We start from the raw sequence: 21,382 nt of genomic DNA on the forward strand, positions 1-21,382 counted from the left end.
GAAAGGCATCGTCGACTGCTTGTATAAGTGAGGCAGACCATGGTGGACTTCATACAGGTTCTAAGGTGAGTGAAGGGACGTCGTCGACTGCTTGTATAAGTGAGGCAGACCATGGTGGACTTCATACAGGTTCTAAGGTGAGTGAAGGGACGTCGTCGACTGCTTGTATAAGGGAGGCAGACCCCGATGGACTTTGTACAGGTTCTCAGGTGAGTGAAGGGACGTCGTCGACTGCTTGTATAAGGGAGACAGACCATGGTGGACTTCGTACAGGTTCTCAGGTGAGTGAAGGGACGTCGTCGACTGTTTGTATAAGTGAGGCAGACCATGGTGGACTTCATACAGGTTCTAAGGTGAGTGAAGGGACGTCGTCGACTGCTTGTATAAGGGAGGCAGACCCCGGTGGACTTTGTACAGGTTCTAAGGTGAGTGAAGGGACGTCGTCGACTGCTTGTATAAGGGAGACAGACCATGGTGGACTTCATACAGGTTCTAAGGTGAGTGAAGGGACGTCGTCGACTGCTTGTATAAGGGAGGCAGACCATGGTGGACTTCATACAGGTTCTCAGGTGAGTGAAGGGACGTCGTCGACTGCTTGTATAAGGGAGGCAGACCCCGGTGGACTTTGTACAGGTTCTAAGGTGAGTGAAGGGACGTCGTCGACTGTTTGTATAAGGGAGACAGACCATGGTGGACTTCATACAGGTTCTAAGGTGAGTGAAGGGATGTCGTGGACTGTTTGTATAAGGGAGGCAGACCATGGTGGACTTCATACAGGTTCTCAGGTGAGTGAAGGGACGTCGTCGACTGCTTGTATAAGGGAGACAGACCATGGTGGACTTCATACAGGTTCTAAGGTGAGTGAAGGGACGTCGTCGACTGCTTGTATAAGGGAGGCAGACCATGGTGGACTTCATACAGGTTCTCAGGTGAGTGAAGGGACGTCGTCGACTGCTTGTATAAGGGAGACAGACCATGGTGGACTTTGTACAGGTTCTAAGGTGAGTGAAGGGACGTCGTCGACTGCTTGTATAAGGGAGGCAGACCATGGTGGACTTCGTACAGGTTCTCAGGTGAGTGAAGGGATGTCGTCGACTGTTTGTATAAGGGAGGCAGACCATGGTGGACTTTGTACAGGTTCTCAGGTGAGTGAAGGGATGTCGTCGACTGTTTGTATAAGGGAGGCAGACCATGGTGGACTTCATACAGGTTCTAAGGTGAGTGAAGGGATGTCGTCGACTGCTTGTATAAGGGAGACAGACCATGGTGGACTTCATACAGGTTCTAAGGTGAGTGAAGGGACGTCGTCGACTGCTTGTATAAGGGAGGCAGACCATGGTGGACTTCATACAGGTTCTCAGGTGAGTGAAGGGACGTCGTCGACTGCTTGTATAAGGGAGACAGACCATGGTGGACTTCATACAGGTTCTAAGGTGAGTGAAGGGACGTCGTCGACTGCTTGTATAAGGGAGACAGACCCCGGTGGACTTCATACAGGTTCTCAGGTGAGTGAAGGGACGTCGTCGACTGCTTGTATAAGGGAGGCAGACCATGGTGGACTTCATACAGGTTCTAAGGTGAGTGAAGGGACGTCGTCGACTGTTTGTATAAGGGAGGCAGACCATGGTGGACTTCATACAGGTTCTAAGGTGAGTGAAGGGACGTCGTCGACTGCTTGTATAAGGGAGACAGACCATGGTGGACTTCATACAGGTTCTAAGGTGAGTGAAGGGATGTCGTCGACTGCTTGTATAAGGGAGACAGACCATGGTGGACTTCATACAGGTTCTAAGGTGAGTGAAGGGATGTCGTCGACTGCTTGTATAAGGGAGACAGACCATGGTGGACTTCATACAGGTTCTAAGGTGAGTGAAGGGACGTCGTCGACTGCTTGTATAAGGGAGACAGACCCCGGTGGACTTCATACAGGTTCTAAGGTGAGTGAAGGGATGTCGTCGACTGCTTGTATAAGGGAGGCAGACCCCGGTGGACTTCATACAGGTTCTAAGGTGAGTGAAGGGACGTCGTCGACTGTTTGTATAAGGGAGACAGACCATGGTGGACTTCATACAGGTTCTCAGGTGAGTGAAGGGACGTCGTCGACTGCTTGTATAAGTGAGGCAGACCATGGTGGACTTCATACAGGTTCTAAGGTGAGTGAAGGGACGTCGTCGACTGTTTGTATAAGGGAGGCAGACCATGGTGGACTTCATACAGGTTCTAAGGTGAGTGAAGGGACGTCGTCGACTGTTTGTATAAGGGAGGCAGACCATGGTGGACTTCATACAGGTTCTCAGGTGAGTGAAGGGACGTCGTCGACTGCTTGTATAAGGGAGGCAGACCATGGTGGACTTCATACAGGTTCTCAGGTGAGTGAAGGGACGTCGTCGACTGTTTGTATAAGGGAGACAGACCATGGTGGACTTCGTACAGGTTCTAAGGTGAGTGAAGGGACGTCGTCGACTGCTTGTATAAGGGAGGCAGACCATGGTGGACTTTATACAGGTTCTAAGGTGAGTGAAGGGATGTCGTCGACTGTTTGTATAAGGGAGGCAGACCATGGTGGACTTCATACAGGTTCTAAGGTGAGTGAAGGGATGTCGTCGACTGCTTGTATAAGGGAGACAGACCATGGTGGACTTCATACAGGTTCTAAGGTGAGTGAAGGGACGTCGTCGACTGCTTGTATAAGGGAGGCAGACCATGGTGGACTTCATACAGGTTCTCAGGTGAGTGAAGGGACGTCGTCGACTGCTTGTATAAGGGAGACAGACCATGGTGGACTTCATACAGGTTCTAAGGTGAGTGAAGGGACGTCGTCGACTGCTTGTATAAGGGAGACAGACCCCGGTGGACTTCATACAGGTTCTCAGGTGAGTGAAGGGACGTCGTCGACTGCTTGTATAAGGGAGGCAGACCATGGTGGACTTCATACAGGTTCTAAGGTGAGTGAAGGGACGTCGTCGACTGTTTGTATAAGGGAGGCAGACCATGGTGGACTTCATACAGGTTCTAAGGTGAGTGAAGGGACGTCGTCGACTGCTTGTATAAGGGAGACAGACCATGGTGGACTTCATACAGGTTCTAAGGTGAGTGAAGGGATGTCGTCGACTGCTTGTATAAGGGAGACAGACCATGGTGGACTTCATACAGGTTCTAAGGTGAGTGAAGGGATGTCGTCGACTGCTTGTATAAGGGAGACAGACCATGGTGGACTTCATACAGGTTCTAAGGTGAGTGAAGGGACGTCGTCGACTGCTTGTATAAGGGAGACAGACCCCGGTGGACTTCATACAGGTTCTAAGGTGAGTGAAGGGATGTCGTCGACTGCTTGTATAAGGGAGGCAGACCCCGGTGGACTTCATACAGGTTCTAAGGTGAGTGAAGGGACGTCGTCGACTGTTTGTATAAGGGAGACAGACCATGGTGGACTTCATACAGGTTCTCAGGTGAGTGAAGGGACGTCGTCGACTGCTTGTATAAGTGAGGCAGACCATGGTGGACTTCATACAGGTTCTAAGGTGAGTGAAGGGACGTCGTCGACTGTTTGTATAAGGGAGGCAGACCATGGTGGACTTCATACAGGTTCTAAGGTGAGTGAAGGGACGTCGTCGACTGTTTGTATAAGGGAGGCAGACCATGGTGGACTTCATACAGGTTCTCAGGTGAGTGAAGGGACGTCGTCGACTGCTTGTATAAGGGAGGCAGACCATGGTGGACTTCATACAGGTTCTAAGGTGAGTGAAGGGACGTCGTCGACTGCTTGTATAAGGGAGGCAGACCATGGTGGACTTCATACAGGTTCTCAGGTGAGTGAAGGGACGTCGTCGACTGTTTGTATAAGGGAGACAGACCATGGTGGACTTCGTACAGGTTCTAAGGTGAGTGAAGGGACGTCGTCGACTGCTTGTATAAGGGAGGCAGACCATGGTGGACTTTATACAGGTTCTAAGGTGAGTGAAGGGATGTCGTCGACTGTTTGTATAAGGGAGGCAGACCATGGTGGACTTTATACAGGTTCTAAGGTGAGTGAAGGGACGTCGTCGACTGTTTGTATAAGGGAGGCAGACCATGGTGGACTTCATACAGGTTCTAAGGTGAGTGAAGGGACGTCGTCGACTGTTTGAATAAGGGAGGCAGACCCAGGTGGACTTCATACAGGTTCTCAGGTGAGTGAAGGGACGTCGTCGACTGTTTGTATAAGGGAGGCAGACCATGGTGGACTTCATACAGGTTCTCAGGTGAGTGAAGGGACGTCGTCGACTGTTTGTATAAGGGAGGCAGACCCAGGTGGACTTCGTACAGTGTGCTAGAGTCAACATCTCAAAAAGAATCCTGAGAATATATATGTAGCAAACTTTTACTAGTTTGTCACACTGTTAGTTTAAAATAATCTCTAGTTTTTAAATTAGCATTATAGAATCATGAGAATCTCCTATTTTGGTTGATAAAGTTTAGTGAGTGAGGGGGTAAGTTTGATTTTATGCCTCTTTTAGGAATATTCCAGCACTATCACGGGGGGGGGGGGCACCAGAAATGGGCTTCACACATTGTACCCATGTCGGGAATCAAACCCGGGTTTTCGGTGTGAGGGGCAGTAGCCTACTGGTTTGCTCGTCATACCAAAGACATGGGTTCGATTCCCAACATGGGCACTAGGCCTGGGACGAGTCCAAATTTTACTACCCGGGTACACACACCCCTATTACCCGACCCTACCCGGGTACCGACTGTAGCTCTCAAGAGATACAAAATGTTCGATTGGGATTTTATTTTACCACAGACAAAAACGTATTTACATACATGTTTTAAACGATCTGGTCATGTATACACTGAATTTTAGGTTTTGTCTGTATTCAACCATATGAAAAAACAGAAGCAATGGGCGCATGACAGAAAGACATGCGAACATTAGTGACTTGTAGTGTATCCACAGAGTTCTAGATAATTTTTGTCATTAAACTATACATCACATGACTAACCACGGGTCCGGGTAGTCCTGTGGGTACCCGTTTCCTACTCATTAGCTACCCGAGCCGGTTACCCGAGTTACCTGTCCCAGCCCTAATGGGTACAATGTTTAAAGCCCATTTCTGGTGTCCCATGCTGTGATATTGCTGGAATATTGCTAAAAGAGTCGAAAACCATACTCACTCACTCACTCACTCTTCAGGATGACAAGCGAACGCTGCCATCCATGGGTTCTAAAGAAGATTTGATTTGATTGTTCGGGAGACCATCACCAGAGAACATATGGGGCTGGTCACCATGGAACTCCACTGATCATGGCTTACATCAATATCAGTGGTTTCCACTGAAACGTAGACAACAGCCTATGTATCTTCTTGGGACAATGACAGATCGGATTACATGTCGGACATTGAGGTATGTGGGCGTTTTGACTGAGTCAGTGGACATCTTCGAACCAAGTCTTTCCCTCTCAGAATTGAATTAGCAGTTGTATTATTTGATGCCATAACTACAGCCTAAAGTTGAAGAGGAGCCTACATTCCAGGGGCCAGAATGTTGGGGATCATACAGTCCATCATCTACGACCAAATGTTATACCCCTCCGGGGCCAAGCTGCACAAAGAAAATCTTTAACTGGGCTATTAACACCCAAACATCGCCTGTTCACAGACTTATCTAGTGCAGGAAGGGGAGCTCACATGGATGGATTAACAGTCCAAGGAAACTTTCCAGACAACAAAAAGAATCATCTCCAACTAAAATTGTCTCAAGATGAGAACAAGTTTATATTACACACTCATGTCATGGAAACATCATCATCGATCCAAGTTGCTATGGACAAACACCACATTGGTGGCATATATCCTGAAGTAAGGGGGAACAAGATCTGTGAATTTGTTTGAAAAAGATTACATTTTTCTTTGGCAGAGCAGTCTCGATCAGATACAGGATTGAGGTGTGTCATATCGCAGGAAGATACAAAATCTTAACAGACAGTCTTTCCTGAGGGAACAAGATAGCCGGATTGGATAATTTTGCAGTGTGACACCACTCACCTGGATTTATTTGCCACAACAAACTCAGTCCTACAGATCAATCTTAGCCTCATTACTTCATCACGATGGTTTGAACATTGGAAGCCACTATGTTCTTAACAGTCTGATGAGATCATAACATTAGAGGACGTGAAAACCCCAAATACCTTCCCCACTATAACTGAAAGTTACTGTCATGCACAACTTCCCTCTCCACTATTAGGAGCCGTGACAGCCCATGAAATCAAAGCTTTGTCAACCAGCTTTGAACGCCCAGTAGTCTTGTCTACCTGAAGGATTTCTGGCAGCATCAGCTTTAGAATGTAATTTAACCATTTGATCATATTGCCTACTGGGGGTAGAGCAGATCATCATAGGTTAGTGGCTGGAATCACATTATAAGATCTTGAATTGATTATCAAGTTCACCAGAAGTGACATCATAACCGGAAGTGACGTCATCAGAACTGGAAGTGACATAATAAAACTTGAAAAACGTCATCAGAACAGAACATAAACATTACTTAATTATGATGGAAGTGATGTGTTCAGTACTGGAAGGGATGTCATCAGGACTGGATGTAATGTCATTTATACCAGAAGTGATGTCACTTGGAGGCAGTGGAATTATCAAGTATTTTGTCCTTCATGGTGATCCAGGTTTTATGGTCTGGATCTCTTATGGATAGACAAATACTGTCAGCTACTCCAGGAATACTAGATGTCAGAACCCACCAGTCGCTTGGGCTATGATGTAACAGAGGTATGGTATTTGCAGGAATTATCAAACAATACTCATCATTATTAATAATTCCAAGAATAGAGCCTTTATTACAATTGATCCACACAACTAATTGGGAACTGAAAATCACAGGATGAGACACATTGAACATACAGGCTACCTCTCGCTGAGGTCTAAGCATGCCAATAGCCTTCAGCCTTTCATCCCATGTAATCTGAACTCGAGAGCTTAGGTGTTACTGTGGACAATGTAAATCAATAATAATAATGGCACAGAGCGAATGGACGACCTCCTCTTACTGAAGTGTCAAAGTCAAGAATGACCCCCTACCCATGTGCTTGGAGGAATTGTGTGGTCCACATGCAATGTTTCAGGTTTGTAGGGGCAGTCATTTTTCAAACCTGGTCTTTTTTCTGACGACTATTCATAGGATGCTTTTCATGATCCCGTACCTTTTTTGAGAGAGAGAGAGTATAGTTTCATTAAGTAAATATTGTTAGCACTAGTTGTATGGAGATTTTGTATTTGTATTCAACAAGTCATTTTGGCGCATGTAATTGGATGACTTTGCAGGTCAAGGTCATATGATGTGAAGTAAACCTCCTAATCTTAAAGGATTAATAACTGGAATTTGATTGAGCTTTATGTACATGATCTCAAGGCAGGTCATTGCTAAGATTGAAGGTCAAGGTCATTAAACCAAAAGTGCTTATAATTTTATTCAGTTTCCTTAACAACAAATTGGACAAGTTGGGTTTGTTTCTTGGGATAACTTAAAGTCGGTTCAATATTTCTGGACCATAGTTTCTCCACAAATATCAGTCTGGGTATGAACTTGTGCCTTTTTGTTTCGAAGAAGTTTGGAAATTTGTATTTTTCCAGTATTGATTTCAGAGACAACAAACTTTGTTTTAAGTTAAGATACATAACACCTAAATCATATAAAAATCCTGTAAGAAACCCGATTTTGAAAGCAGAAATAAGGTAATCCAAACCGGATCTATACTGTGAAAAAAAAAGATCATAAAAGTGATTTTAATTGTATATTTTACATATCATATTAATAATCAACAGATGTAGATCGATTGTTCAAAATTGGTACACATCATTGTCATTTAGCCAGTTTCCATGTGGCACACAGTAGATTTTCAAGGTGAAGGTCATTTGTTCTCAATATCTTGTATGGCCACCATTAGTGTCCAAGAATGACTGGCATCCCATGGAAGCAATCAGATCCTGAATTGTGGCTTGTATCGTAGGCAGTTTGGCAGAGTATAGGTTTTAACAGGGAATATATATATATATATATGTCTTATATATTCCCTGAGTTAAATAAGTTAAATGTATATAGATAAATATTCACAGCGCTGGCCAATACAAATTATAACAGCAGCTGGGCTATTATTACTATGGCCAACAGCACGGAGTCATGTGAAGGTCAGTGGCGCCTATTTAGCGCAGGAGAATGTCTGGTTGGCCACTGAAGCTGGACATTGTGGATGAGGTGCGGGATACTGCAGGCTGACCAGAGAGGTATCGTATTCGATACGTGGCAGCTGGTCCGTGATTTCACTGGTTAAAATTAGAATACATTCTGTTACTCGGGACTTGACCTTCGGACAGCGGCTAGGCAGGGTGGCTCTCTGACGCCTCTGATATGCTGCCTGGCTATGTCTGTCCCATTACCACAATCGTGATTATACAGATGCTGTAATTATTATATGACAAATAAAGTGTTGTGGACCCACGGATGGACTCCTGTGTTTGGAAGACAGATATCCCAAACGTAACAGCCCGGGAATACATAGTGGAGTCCAAGATCTCGGAACCAAGTCCATCCACTGCATCCCATAAATGTTTGATTGGGTTTAAATCTGGAGATCTAGTGTCAGAAATGGCTGCCCACATCATCAAACTTCCATCACCAAATCTGTCCACTTCCTGTTTCCATTTTCGTGCATAACGTTCCCCATGTGAACATGACGTCTATCATCCGTATTGCGAAGCATGAAACATCACTCGTCGCTAAACGAAACTTGTTGCAGTTGTGGCTATATTCTGACACCTCGAACTGGTTGTCTAGCTCAAATACCTTCAGCATGTAAACAGTTCCTCACTGTCTGGGTCAATATCCTAGAGATTCCTGGTATTGCCGTAGTTGTAGAGGTGGCTGTGGTGGTTCTTTCACGGAGGTGATGGAGCCGTATGAAACTGTCCTGTGCACTAGTAGTGATACATGGTCGACCGGATCTGGGAAGGTCCCATGTTGTCCCGTATGTCTGATAATGGTTCCAGAGTCTTTTATTGGTGCATGGTGCTTTGTACAAATGGGGCTAGAACCATGGGACTTTCTGGTATGAAGTTCAAATGCATTAAGAATTGTTTTCCAAAACCGGAAATGACATGTTACAAACTGGAAGTACTAATAACTTTGTTATAAACCAAAGAAGAGTCATAGGTGTCTCTTTTTAAAATTCTAATGAAGTAAGGAATGTAGAGAAAGTTCTGTCTACAATAATTACAACATAGAAATATGTGTCATGAAATATTGAACAGTCTTTGGGTTAAGTTCTCTAAACAATCCTTACCCTCATTTGAATAAAGTACAGATTTGAATTCCTGAATAGAAAAAGGCACCAGTTCATTACTAGACTGATATCTGTGCAACATTTTGTTCAGAAATTCACAAACATGACAGAAGGACAGCACCCATACCTATATCCATGAACACTTTCCAGACAAGATTGCACATGGTACTAGTGTTGATGTAAACGCCGTTAATGGAGGTTATTCTCATATTATACTAACTCTTCTTACAATATCTGTACACAGCATCTTGCATGCGAGTGTTACGTAACAAAACCTAACAAGAGTCATCATTAGATGACATATTCCCCCGATCAGGTGCAATTCAGAAATGGAGTTCATTGCCATAGGATACATTTAGTTCAGTGAAAAAAAAATTTTTTTTACTTATCCTGCATTATTCCTTAATGCATATTACTGCTTGTTCTTGACAGAGAAAAGAGCTGTGTGAGGGTCTTTGCTTGAAGACGTTGCTCCAACTAGCTGAGAGGCCAGCCCATCACGCAGCTCCCACGTGACCAAAGGAAGTGAAGTCACGGATCCTCACATTACTCTTGTCACTTGATGAGAGAAGACCTGTTTTTCTTTACTGTAACATAAAACTGATTCAAACCCTCATGTGTTTGCTGAGTTAATTGTTTTTTGTCTTTGTGCCTACGGTTTGTATTTTGTACATTCTATGTTTGATAAACATGTGCATAACGTTATTAGACACTTACTGGCGTTTTCTCAAAAGAAAACATAAGGCCAGGTGTCTTGTTGCTCTGTGTAGCCATCTTGAATATTTTGCATAGCCAGCAGTTAGTGAACTGGTTTGCGTTCTATATTCTTTTGCTTGGTACCCCACGATTGGTGTATCCTCGTAAGTATGGTTTGTTTTTGTTGTATGTTGTCTTATGTTTGTCGTAATATTTGTTTCATAAACCCACACAGTGGGATAAACAAATTATCGCATACATAATCGGGCGGGGACGCATTGTGATTTTACACTGCTTCATTGCAGATATCATGCCCTCCTGCTCAAAGTGCCCGCGAAATATATCGGCGTGGGATCCCCACCCCATGTGCCTTATTTGTACATCTCAATGCCTCCAAGGTCACCAATGTAAAGACTGTTTACTGCTTTCACTCACAGCTTTCAAACAGTACCTCCATGTGTGTAATAAATGCAGAACACAGCAGGCCAGGAAACACTGGCGCACGATTTTAGACCACTCCGAGGTGTTTCGCCTTCCAGATCGGCCATCTCGGATGACCCCCCCCCCCCACTGCTACGTTGATGTCGGACCCCAGGGTTGTAGTCTCTACCCAGAGCACTTTGACAACCATACATGACAGCATCTATCTTCCCGGCGATGACCACTGTGACGCCCGGCGTGGCGCTCACGTACCAGACGGTGCCTATACCATCTTCCTACACCAGAGACACACTGTCTTCCACATTCAGTACTTACAGGCGAGACAGCTGCCGACGCCAACACCTTTACAGACGCCTCTACAAGCACCTCTCATAGCACCTCAGCAGACTTAGATGGCGCCTATCTGCACAGTGTCCATGCAGACGCCCGTGCCCTTGCCAAGTATGTCCTCACGGCGGAGTGGCAGCAGATCTTCTAGACAAGGTCATAGATCTAGGTGCCGCTCCCCAGTACGCTCCAGGGGCTATCGATCAGACTCCTCGGAGGGCGCCTTCATCTCTTATTATGACGACACCCCTATGAACAGTGGATCCCACCTGGGTTTTGACCAGGTCGCAGGCTATCGCTCCTTCTCCCGGCCTAGAGGTCGATAGCAAGACTGCCATCCGTGCAGACCCCACTTCGATCCCTCCTGACCTACTAATCGGAGACATGATCTCCGCTCTGGACGAGGACTTCAGTAAGCTGTCACTGACCCTGTCCTTCAGGGCCCCACGTTATAGACGAGATGACTTCCCAGTCCACTCTCTTCAAGTTGCGGACCTCGCTCACTCCTTAGATGAGGGCATGCACTCGCCTATGTGGAGACCGATATTCGCCACATGCTCAAACCTCTCACTGATGGCGCTGTCCTCCAGGGCCATACTGCGCCGCTCTGATCGAACTCACTACCACTAGACGCCTGGGGTACCTTGCCTTGTCCAACTGGGACTCAGAGTTCAAGAGTGACCTTTTGCGTCAACCCTGGTCCGGCTCTGACCTTTTTTAATGGACAGATATCCCAGACACACACCCGGGTCTCAGCCTTCGCCCGTGATGAGACGGCTCTCAAGGTCCTGGCCAGGGTGTCTTAGCCAGACTTTGCTAAGGCGTCCCAGTCCTCAACCTCTCGAGGCAGAGGCAAGGGGAAAGGAAAGTCCTCAGGCTCATACCAGTCCCGTCGTAGCTACCCCAAGAGGGGTAACGCCAACCGCAGGGACCTCCAGTGAACCACCGGACAGGCACGACTGGGACCTCCCGTCCCTAGCCATCCAAGTTGCTGACACCCAAGTAGGTTGGAGACTGACTCACTTCTGGCGGAATTGGGAGATCACGGGGGACCCATACGTCACCAACATCATCCAACACGGGTACAAGCTGACGCTTATAGATGACCCGCCACTGACGTCGTCACCCATAGTGGCCACATACCCCCCAACCAAACAGCAGCTACTGAGCCGGAACATCACGGCGTTGCTAGACAAGCAAGCTAGAGGTTGTGCACGCCACAGCCATAACACCGGGCTTCTACTCGCCAATCTTCCTGGTCCCCAAGAAGGATTCGGACAAGCAGAGGATGATCCACAACCTCACCGCTTTCAACAATGCTACCTGGCGCATCCAACTTACTTCAGGATGACCACGCTCAGGCTACTGCGATCCCAGATCCAGGCGCTGGAGGCGCTCATCAGACTGGATATCGAGGATGCATACCTAAACGTCCCTATACATCCCGACGACCGGAAATTCCTCTGCATCATCTTCATGGGAATCCATTATCAATGGGCGGTCCTCCTGTTTGGAATTTCTTCTGCCCCGTGGCTATTCACATGGCTTACCAAGCTGATAGCCTCGTACCTCCATCGCCGGGACAGCCAGTTCGAGGCGTACATAGACGACTGCCTGCTGGATCATCAGGACCCTGTCACTCTACTCTACTCTGACTCCTATACCAGTTGGGGTGGAAGTTCAACCTCAGGAAGTCAGAGTTGACACCCTCCAAGCGCCTTCAGTTCATCAGGGGCCTCTTCTAAACGGACCTCTACCTCATCTCTGTTCTCAGAGACCGGTGGGAGCGCATGCAGGCACACCTGATTCCAGCTCTCCACCTACCATGCACTCTGCGTCAATTGCAAGTCCTCCTGGGCCTCCTAACCGCCGGACTTGACTTACAGAGGAAGGCTCCAACTGCGCCCAGTTCAGATGTTCCTGACGCCCTACATCAGACGCCAGGACCCCTCCATATCCATCGTCCTCCCGGATAATCTCAAGCTGCATCTCTGGTGGTGGACGGTGGAATCGAATGTCTTAGGTGGCGTCTCCTTGACAGGGCTTACAACCTCTCTACGCCTCTTCGTAGACGCGTCTCTACAGGGATGGGGCACACACCTGGAGGGACAGGTCGCCTCACGGCTGTGGCCCGCCGATCAGCGCCTATGGCACATCAACAACCTCAAACTGGAAGCGCTTATCTTAGCCATCACTCACTTGAAGCAGGCGATCAGACATGCCCGGCTCTCCATCTCAACAGACAACATCACTGTCATATGGTGTCTCCGGAACCAAGAAACGACTCAACCCAACATAGACCTATTCGCCACCAGCCAGAACTACCAGATCCTGACCTACATATCTCTGGTGCCGGATCCACTGGCTTGGACAGTCGACGCTTTCATCATCCCCTGAGAAGGACTAAAAGCCACCAGTATTCATTCCCAAAGTCGTCCAGGAGATCAGATCAACACGGAACCTCGATCTGACTTTGGTCGTGCCCTGGTGGCCGAACTAGAGCTCCTTCTATGTCTGGTTAGAGCGCTTCGTTGCTACGTCGGATCCAAGGAACGTCGTAGATGACGACACCTCTTTGTACCGGTATCTGCGACCTCGCGAGCAGAAGTCAGCTGCAACACAATCACCCTCGGGCTACGAGCCATCATCCTCCAGGCCTACAAGGCCGCGGGATTGGACCCCCCACGCTCCAACAACCCGCATGATATCCGGGCGGTCGCCTCCACTATGGCGCTTCACAGCAACTGCTCTCTATGCGCCATCATGGAGGGATGTTACAGGCGTTCCAACACGGTCTTCGCCAGTCACTACCTGCGAGACGTCGCTTTGGAGGACGTGCAAGGCACGCACAGCTTTGGTAGGAGTTAGTAGTGGCCCAGCAGGTCACCAGTGACCACGCCTCCAAGTCCAGAGCCAGCCTTTTGACCTCCCCTGGCGTAAGCCCTGGACTTAGAAGGTTCATGCCTCATTTGCATACGGCTCGGTACTCCAGTCTGGACCTAACCAAGCAGTAACAGGACACAACGCATACCTGACTCTTCCCTTCCATGTAAAGGTCATCCAGGCCAGCCGAAGACGGGCTGACGGAAACAGAGTTTCCCATACATGGAGTGGTCACCCGATGACGACCACACAGCCGAGGACGGGCTGAGGGAATGGGAGGTTCCCACACATGGAGTGGTCACCCAATGCCGACCACACAGCCAAGGATTGGCTAGGGAACAGAGTCCACATCTGAAGGTATGCCCACCTCTGGTTCCGTCCGTTTAAGATGCATTAGGGAGTAATGCAGGATAAGTAAAAAATCTAGTAAAATCCTAGATATTTTTTATATTTGTATACTTATCCTGCATTACTGCATCTAAAGGGACCCGCCCATCGCAGATCTACCTCCCCACGATGCCTTCCGATGTTTCGGACTACAGAGTAATGTGAGGATCCATGACATCACTTCCTTTCGTCATGTGGGAGCTGCGTGATGGCCTGGCCTCTCAGCTAGTTGGAGAAACTTCAAGCAAAGACCCTCACACAGATCTTTTCTCTGTCAAGAACAAGCAGTAATATGCATTAAGGAGCAATGCAGGATAAGTATACAAATATAAAAAATATATAGGATGCTGTTCAGTATTTCCATCGAAAGGCACCAGTTCACTACCAGATTGATCTGTATAGCAAGTTTCATCAAGAGATATTCAACTCAGGAAACGAGCACTACCATCATTTTCTGTATAGTCCAACTTGTCATCATGTAAACAAAAACAAAAAAATATATATAAATCCCAAGTCATCAAAAGGCCATCTTCCCGAGGCAAGGGAGTTAACTGACTAAAAAAGTCCTGTTTCCACCCTTGCCGAACTAGGCGTGTACACCGCCAACTCGTTGTCAACAGATATTTTCCAAATCTTTTCATGTTTTTAATCAAGGTGTAGTCATGATGTAAAGACCTGTTTTATCACAACAAAGACCTTGATTATCGATAAGATGGTTTTGACTGGGCACCACTGTTTTGTTTGAAGCAAATGCAAGTGATACGAGAGGTGGAATCTGATTGGTCTAAACCAGAGGCTTAGAAGGAACATAACTCGTAATAACCACTGGTGGCGCTGCGGTAGATCCCAGGAATCCCAGCCTAGTTCGGCAAGTGTGGAAACTGGAGTTTTAAAGTTAGTTAACTCTCTTGCCTTGGGAAGATATCAAAAGGCACCAGTTCACCAGCTGACTAATCTGTAATCTGCAAAATGTGTTTTAAAAAATGAATTATTATTATCAGTCATTGGGCCTGTGGCCTTGGGAGTTTTGTTGTACTCAACAGTCTACATACACAACAGAATCGGGCCATTGGTTATCTCTGGTTAAAAAAAATAATAATAATATAATATCGGTATGTTCTTTGAACTTGACAAATGCAACATTCTTCATCTGAAACATGGCAAAGTGGAAGAGGGAGAAACAGTTTACTTGGGGGAGAAGTTATTCACCGTATTGTGGAAGGTCAGGCCTATAAGTACTTGTGGATGCAGGTTAGGGACAAACTCGGGCAGAGTATAAATGTAGACATAAGAAAATCTCGAGTTCAGACCTAATGCTCGCAATAAAGTTAAAGCCACATATACTTATGCTGTACCCATCCTTTCGTATTCTTTTGGTGTTGCTTGGACGAAACAAGAAATTCAGGGTATTGACACCCTGACACGAAAAATCATGTCAGATAATAGATCTGAGGGCATGGTTTGATTAACGTGGAGGTTCTTCATGATAGAATTGTATTTGTCTGATGATCCTCTTGTGAAGTATGTCAAGACTCATAATGAAAACAAGGCATTCCACAGTTTTCAAGGATGTGGGACGTTGATTTTGTTGATGGTTGTGTACTGCTGGACGGTACAGACATGAGTGTCAACCAAGTGGAGTGCCATATTAAATTGGCCCAGATTCAAGGAGATCTGAACGACCACTCTATCACGTTAATATGCAGTATTAAGAAAAACAAGTCGGCTGGCCTGAAAAGTGAAACGGAAAACTTTCTGTTAGCTGCTGAGGACCAGTCACTCCCCACCTGAAACCGTCATTGTGTGATTTTGCATCAAAATGTAAATATCAAATGAAGATCATGCAATGAATTTAATGAGTCTGTCCAACAAATTGTCAGTGGATGCCCAGCTTTGGCACACAGTATCTGAAGCGACATGAGAGAGTGACTCAATCATTTAATTACCGTCTTTGCTATGCTTGTTGTTGAGGTCCATCCACGGTAGGACCCAGAATATGTAGAGGGCATCATGGAAAATGATAAATAAAAAATTCTTTGGAATAGGCCCGTATACAGTCTCAGACCTGACCTTGTCCTTTTGTCCAATGAAATCATTTATATTATTGAATTATCTGTCCCTTTTGGCACTAAAGTGATTGACAAGATTCAGGAAAAACATGGCAAATATGCAGACCTCGCTTTCGAAATGTCATGCTTGCATCGCAAGTACCAAGTTGTCCAACTACCCATGTTCTCGGTGCCTTAGGTTTGGTACCTCCCAATCTGTTGACTGACATTAGGAGAGTAAGAGGGTTTGCTGCCAGGAATACAGCCCTTCTGACAATCTGAGTAATGCAGAAGGCTGGAGTGTTGGGGAGTCTTCACATTCTCCAAAAAGTTCAGGGTGGGTTTGACTAGGCAGCGCTTCCCGGGAGAAGTACCATTCGCAAGGGCCCTGAGCTGATGATGAGCCTAACCATCCTGACTGTGCCAAGATCACCCAAACCCTCTTTGCTGCATTTTTTATTTTAATAAATTAAATTATTAAAAATAATTATAATAAATCTGACCATTACCTTTTGGCTTGAAGCCCTCATTATATGTCTTAGTCAGCATTTGCATGAAGTTTCAAGTGACGAATATGCTGGGTTTTTGTTTGTTTCAGTTCTTCTGAAAGAAGACCATATGATGGTAAGACTTTATGTCATTCTGGAACTAGCTAATACACATGAAAAGGTGGTAATACCACAACCAGTTAATAACCCACTTTCCTCAGAAGCATGACTGTTTGACAAGGAGATTCAAATATGTTGACATTAGGATCAGCTTAAATATAATATGTCTATAATAACACTAAGGTCATGGATTTGTACCATATGTATTTGGTCTTAATTTACTGTTACAGTGTAAACACCTGTTGGCCATTCTTTTGAGTAAAAGAATGGACTCAATTCAGACAGAAAGTGTAACTGATCAAGAGCTGTCATCAATGATAACACACATGGCCTTGAGTTGATACAGCAGAACTGCACAGGGTGAAACTGATGGCCTGGAGATGACACAGAACAGGTGGCAGTGTCACAAAAGATGGCCTGGAGTAGACACAGAACAGGTGGCAGTGTCACAAAAGATGGCCTGGAGATGACACAGAGCAGGTGGCAGTGTCACAAAAGATGGACTGGAGTAGACACAGAGCAGGTGGCAGTGTCACAAAAGATGGCCTGGAGTAGACACAGAGCAGGTGGCAGTGTCACAAAAGATGGCCTGGAGTAGACACAGAGCAGGTGGCAGTGTCACAAAAGATGGCCTGGAGTTGACACAGAGCAGGTGGCAGTGTCACAAAAGATGGCCTGGAGTAGACACAGAGCAGGTGGCAGTGTCACAAAAGATGGCCTGGAGTTGACACAGAGCAGGTGGCAGTGTCACAAAAGATGGACTGGAGTTGACACAGAGCAGGTGGCAGTGTTGAACTGAAGGACTCGAATGGATGCTGAACTCACAAGCTGATACAGCAGCACTGGTAAAAGACCTCAATGGTTTTTTTTCTGTTTTCTTTGGCACATTATTTTTTTTATGGTCCAGTCTTATTAGTAAATAAATTCAAATTCTGTTCCGGATTGTTTTTGTTTTATATTTATATCCAGAAGGCATGTCAGACTTTTGATGCACCGTATGTGATTTTGTTTTGTCACTCATACAAGACGGGTGCCTATAGGGTTTATCTCGTTCGCTGGGACAACTGACTTCAGCTGAGCTTGGATGTGGACTACCAATCTCGTTGACAAATACTGAGAGATTCCCTGTGTAGATTACCTTTGTTTTGCCTCTTGCAAGAGCAGAGAGCATGATTAGGCACATTCAAATGCGTAGACAGTGCCAGTTTTGACTTCATCACTTGAGAACCTGTCTTCCCTTATCACTCTAGGCTTTGTTACATCATCACTCAGGCCTCTGTATTTCATCACTTGGGGTCTGTGTTGGCAGTCCATGTATTTCATCACACGGGGCGAGTCTGTCTACCAGACCCAAGAGAATATATTAAACAAGAGTCACCAGAAGATGACAAGTCCGCCGTAGAACCACAAATTCAAAAGAACAAATCATCTGACTGTTACTTTATATCAAACTTGATGAGAGAATTTCTATCTAATCTGTCTGTCTGTATACAATAGGAACGCCCCTTAGTAGCAAAAGGCACCATTTGACAACCGGTCTTTCTGTTTGCGAAGTGTCATGAAAGAATACTTATTAGTTTTAGAAATATGGTCCAGACAAACACACCACTATGAACAGAGTCAAAGTCAAACTTGTTGCCATTGATATGTACCAAGTTTGGATGAAAAATATGGAATAGCTTCAGCTAAGAAACAGGGAAAAATCCTGAAATAGCAAAAGACACTCTGTGTGTGTGTGTGTGTGTGTGTGTGTGTGTGTGTGTTCGTGTTCGTGTGTGTGTTCGTGTGTGTGTTCGTGTTTGTTTGTATGTTTGTTTTAGAGATATGGTCCGGACGAACACACCACAATGAACAAAGTCAAACTTGTTGCCATGGAAACAGGAAAAGATAATTTTACAAAAATTTCTAAATAGCAAAAGCACCACTTAAGCCTTAATTAGTAATATGTACAAAGTTTGGATGAAAAATGTTTTTTTGGTTTGCTCTGCAAAAAACACCTACCTCCTTTGCAGCTAAGTCCAACTTGTTTCCCTGGAAACAGTGGAAAAAATCAAATTTTGAAATATTTGTAAATAGCAATAGGCACCACTTCAGCCCTTGGTTAATACATATGCCAGGTTTGGATGAAAGTCTTTCACAGTTATTCAAGTTGTGTTCCGGAAATGACACCTACCCCTCCCCATTTTGAGACTAAGTCCAAATTGTTTCCATGGCAATCGAGAAAAATAAAAATGCCAAAAATCTGCAAATAGCAAAATGCACCACTTCAGGATCTGTTTGATATATCTGCCAAGTTTTGTTGAAAGATATAGAATGTTTTTAGAAATGTGCTCCGGAAACGAAATGGATATTTATTTGCAAATGAGATAACTTTATTTCCGGGACAAAATGTAAGCCTCTGCTTCTAAAGGTAATTCACCCATATGTAACTCACATCGCCATGGTCACCTCACAGATATGGGTCATGCACGCTTTGTATGCTGGTTGACCTACATGCTCTGATCACGTGTCTATCCCAGCCAACTCATTCTCTTTCAAATCGCCACACAGTTTTGTCTACAAGGAATCCTTTTGTGTTTTTTTCTTTGCCAATTTGCCTCTTTCTACGTCTTATTGCCTGTGACTGCTTTGCCTTTTCGTCATGATACAGGTACAGGTAACGTCAGAACGACCTTTCGCAAACTTTGACCGACCAATGAAATTGCTAACAGGAAGTCGACATTAGCCACTAAGAAAGCAGCTTTCTTAAGCATTGCGGCACTAGTTTCAAATTGGTTACGTCCATTCCAGACTATACAGTCCATAACAGTAGTTTGTGTTAAACTTTAGAGGTTGCAAGATTAGAAAACATATTCCGTTAACAATGTAACACAACAATATGAATATTTCCTTTTTCCACTTTTTTATTACAACATGTTTGAATCGTTATCTATCGTGTAGTTGTCCAATTTTGGATCATGAACGTTGATAGTACCTAATTTCATTTATCCGACATACTCTTTAATCCAACATAATCATATGCAACCAACAATGCCAGATTAACGGGACTGTACCTTCCTCAGTCGACAACCATCGTACCAATCTTTGTATTTCCTTCCGCGTTGACAGCTACTACATCTTCTTTTGACCCTTTCTCCCGCACTTTGGTGGACGATAGGGATCTTGTGTACCTCGACAATACAGTTTGGAGGACCCTTCCTTTGATTTCTACCATTCTGTCAGTGACTGAAGTACTTTCTTCGGCATTGGTTCATGCCTTTTCTCCAGAAGAATCCTGCTGTGACCCTTATTCAAGATATGACGGCAACTGTCTTAGATCTTCGGGGTCAACACGCGGGACCACTCTCTGTAGATGTGGTGATTTGCAGCATTGCACTTGGGATGAAGCAGTTGTCAGCTACCATGGTCTACACCCTCCCTTTGTGCGGGATGCATCCACGAGGTTGCACATTAAGTCCCAAGGGACACTTCTTTTCAAGTCACGGTTGACTTACTTCAGTGGAACCAACTAGAGGAACAGAGATTGTAAGCGACCGACCAACCTTCAACCCTTCTCTTGGCCACGGTCGAAGATGGCAAAGTCATTGAGGAGGTAAATCTTTGCTATGAATTGGACCATTCTAGACGACCCATATGTTTCATCTTCTACATAAAGGGTATGCTCTACTCATCATGATGACGCCCCTAACAACGTACAAACCTTGTCAACATCTATATCCAGAAAAGCAGGTTCCATTCCTCAAAGACTCCATAAGCACGTTGCTTGTAAAGAACATCATAGACAGTGTGGGCACATGGCTGATGGCACCAGGGTTCTATTCCCTGATATTTCTGGTCCCAAAGAAAGACAGGCCTCAACTTCATCTCATTTTCAACATGAAAACTTTCAACAAACTGTACCTAGAGACTCCTCCACACTTTCACATAACATCAATGGCTCTACTAAGAACGATTCTTCATCCAGGTTGGTTGGTTTGTTGTTTTACGCCGCACTCGGCAATATTCCAGCAATATGATTGTCTGTAAATAATCGTGTTTCCAGTGATTGATATCATGAGCATCGATCCATGCAATTGGGATCGATGACATGCATCAACAAAAGTCAGCGAGCCCGACCACCCAATCCCGTTGGTCGCCTCTTACGACAAGCATAGTGGCCTTCATCCAGGTGTCTTCATGATCAGTCTAGATCAACAAGACACCTATTTACACGTCCCTGTCCTAGGCCAACACTACCAATGTTGTGTGTTCCCATTTGGAATTTATTCAGCCCTGTGGTTACTAGTATTAACATGCCTCACAAAACCCATCATCAAATTCCAACACATTCAAGGCATCGATTACAAATATTACATCGACAAGTAAATCAAGCCGAGGATTAGAACACTCGTCTTCGACACCTCGATTTCACACGTCTACTTCACCAACTATGTTGGATCATCAACACCAAAAAGTCTGAAACAATGCCTACACAATGTCCACAGTTCATTGGAGCCCTCTTCAACACGAGTCATCGCTTTCAAATGTTCATACCCCAGGATTGTTGGGAGAAAATTCAGTGCCTTGTTCCATTGGCACTAACATCCACTTTCCTTATGCCCATGGCAACAACTTCTCAGCCTATTGACATCAGCACAAGTTCTCACCAAGAGAGGTCA

The 21,382-nt window shown here is 45.3% G+C and overlaps 1 protein-coding gene across 2 annotated transcripts in view; it reads left to right on the forward strand.

Annotated features, from left to right (window-relative positions):
* LOC139455693 (zinc finger SWIM domain-containing protein 7-like) overlaps positions 1-17,623 on the forward strand; it is a 41,247-nt gene extending 23,624 nt beyond the window's left edge. For both annotated transcript variants that reach the window (XM_071237244.1, XM_071237243.1), the window contains exons 6-7: positions 16,715-16,740; positions 16,955-17,623. In XM_071237244.1, the coding sequence (XP_071093345.1) occupies positions 16,715-16,740; positions 16,955-17,065 (137 nt within the window). In that variant the 3' untranslated portion in view covers positions 17,066-17,623. The remainder of the gene's footprint in view (positions 1-16,714; positions 16,741-16,954) is intronic.
* Positions 17,624-21,382: the final 3,759 nt, after the last annotated feature.

Source organism: Haliotis cracherodii, unplaced genomic scaffold, assembly GCF_022045235.1.
Source record: "Haliotis cracherodii isolate W230 unplaced genomic scaffold, xgHalCrac1.p SCAF_11, whole genome shotgun sequence".
NCBI classification, from domain to species: domain Eukaryota; kingdom Metazoa; phylum Mollusca; class Gastropoda; order Lepetellida; family Haliotidae; genus Haliotis; species Haliotis cracherodii.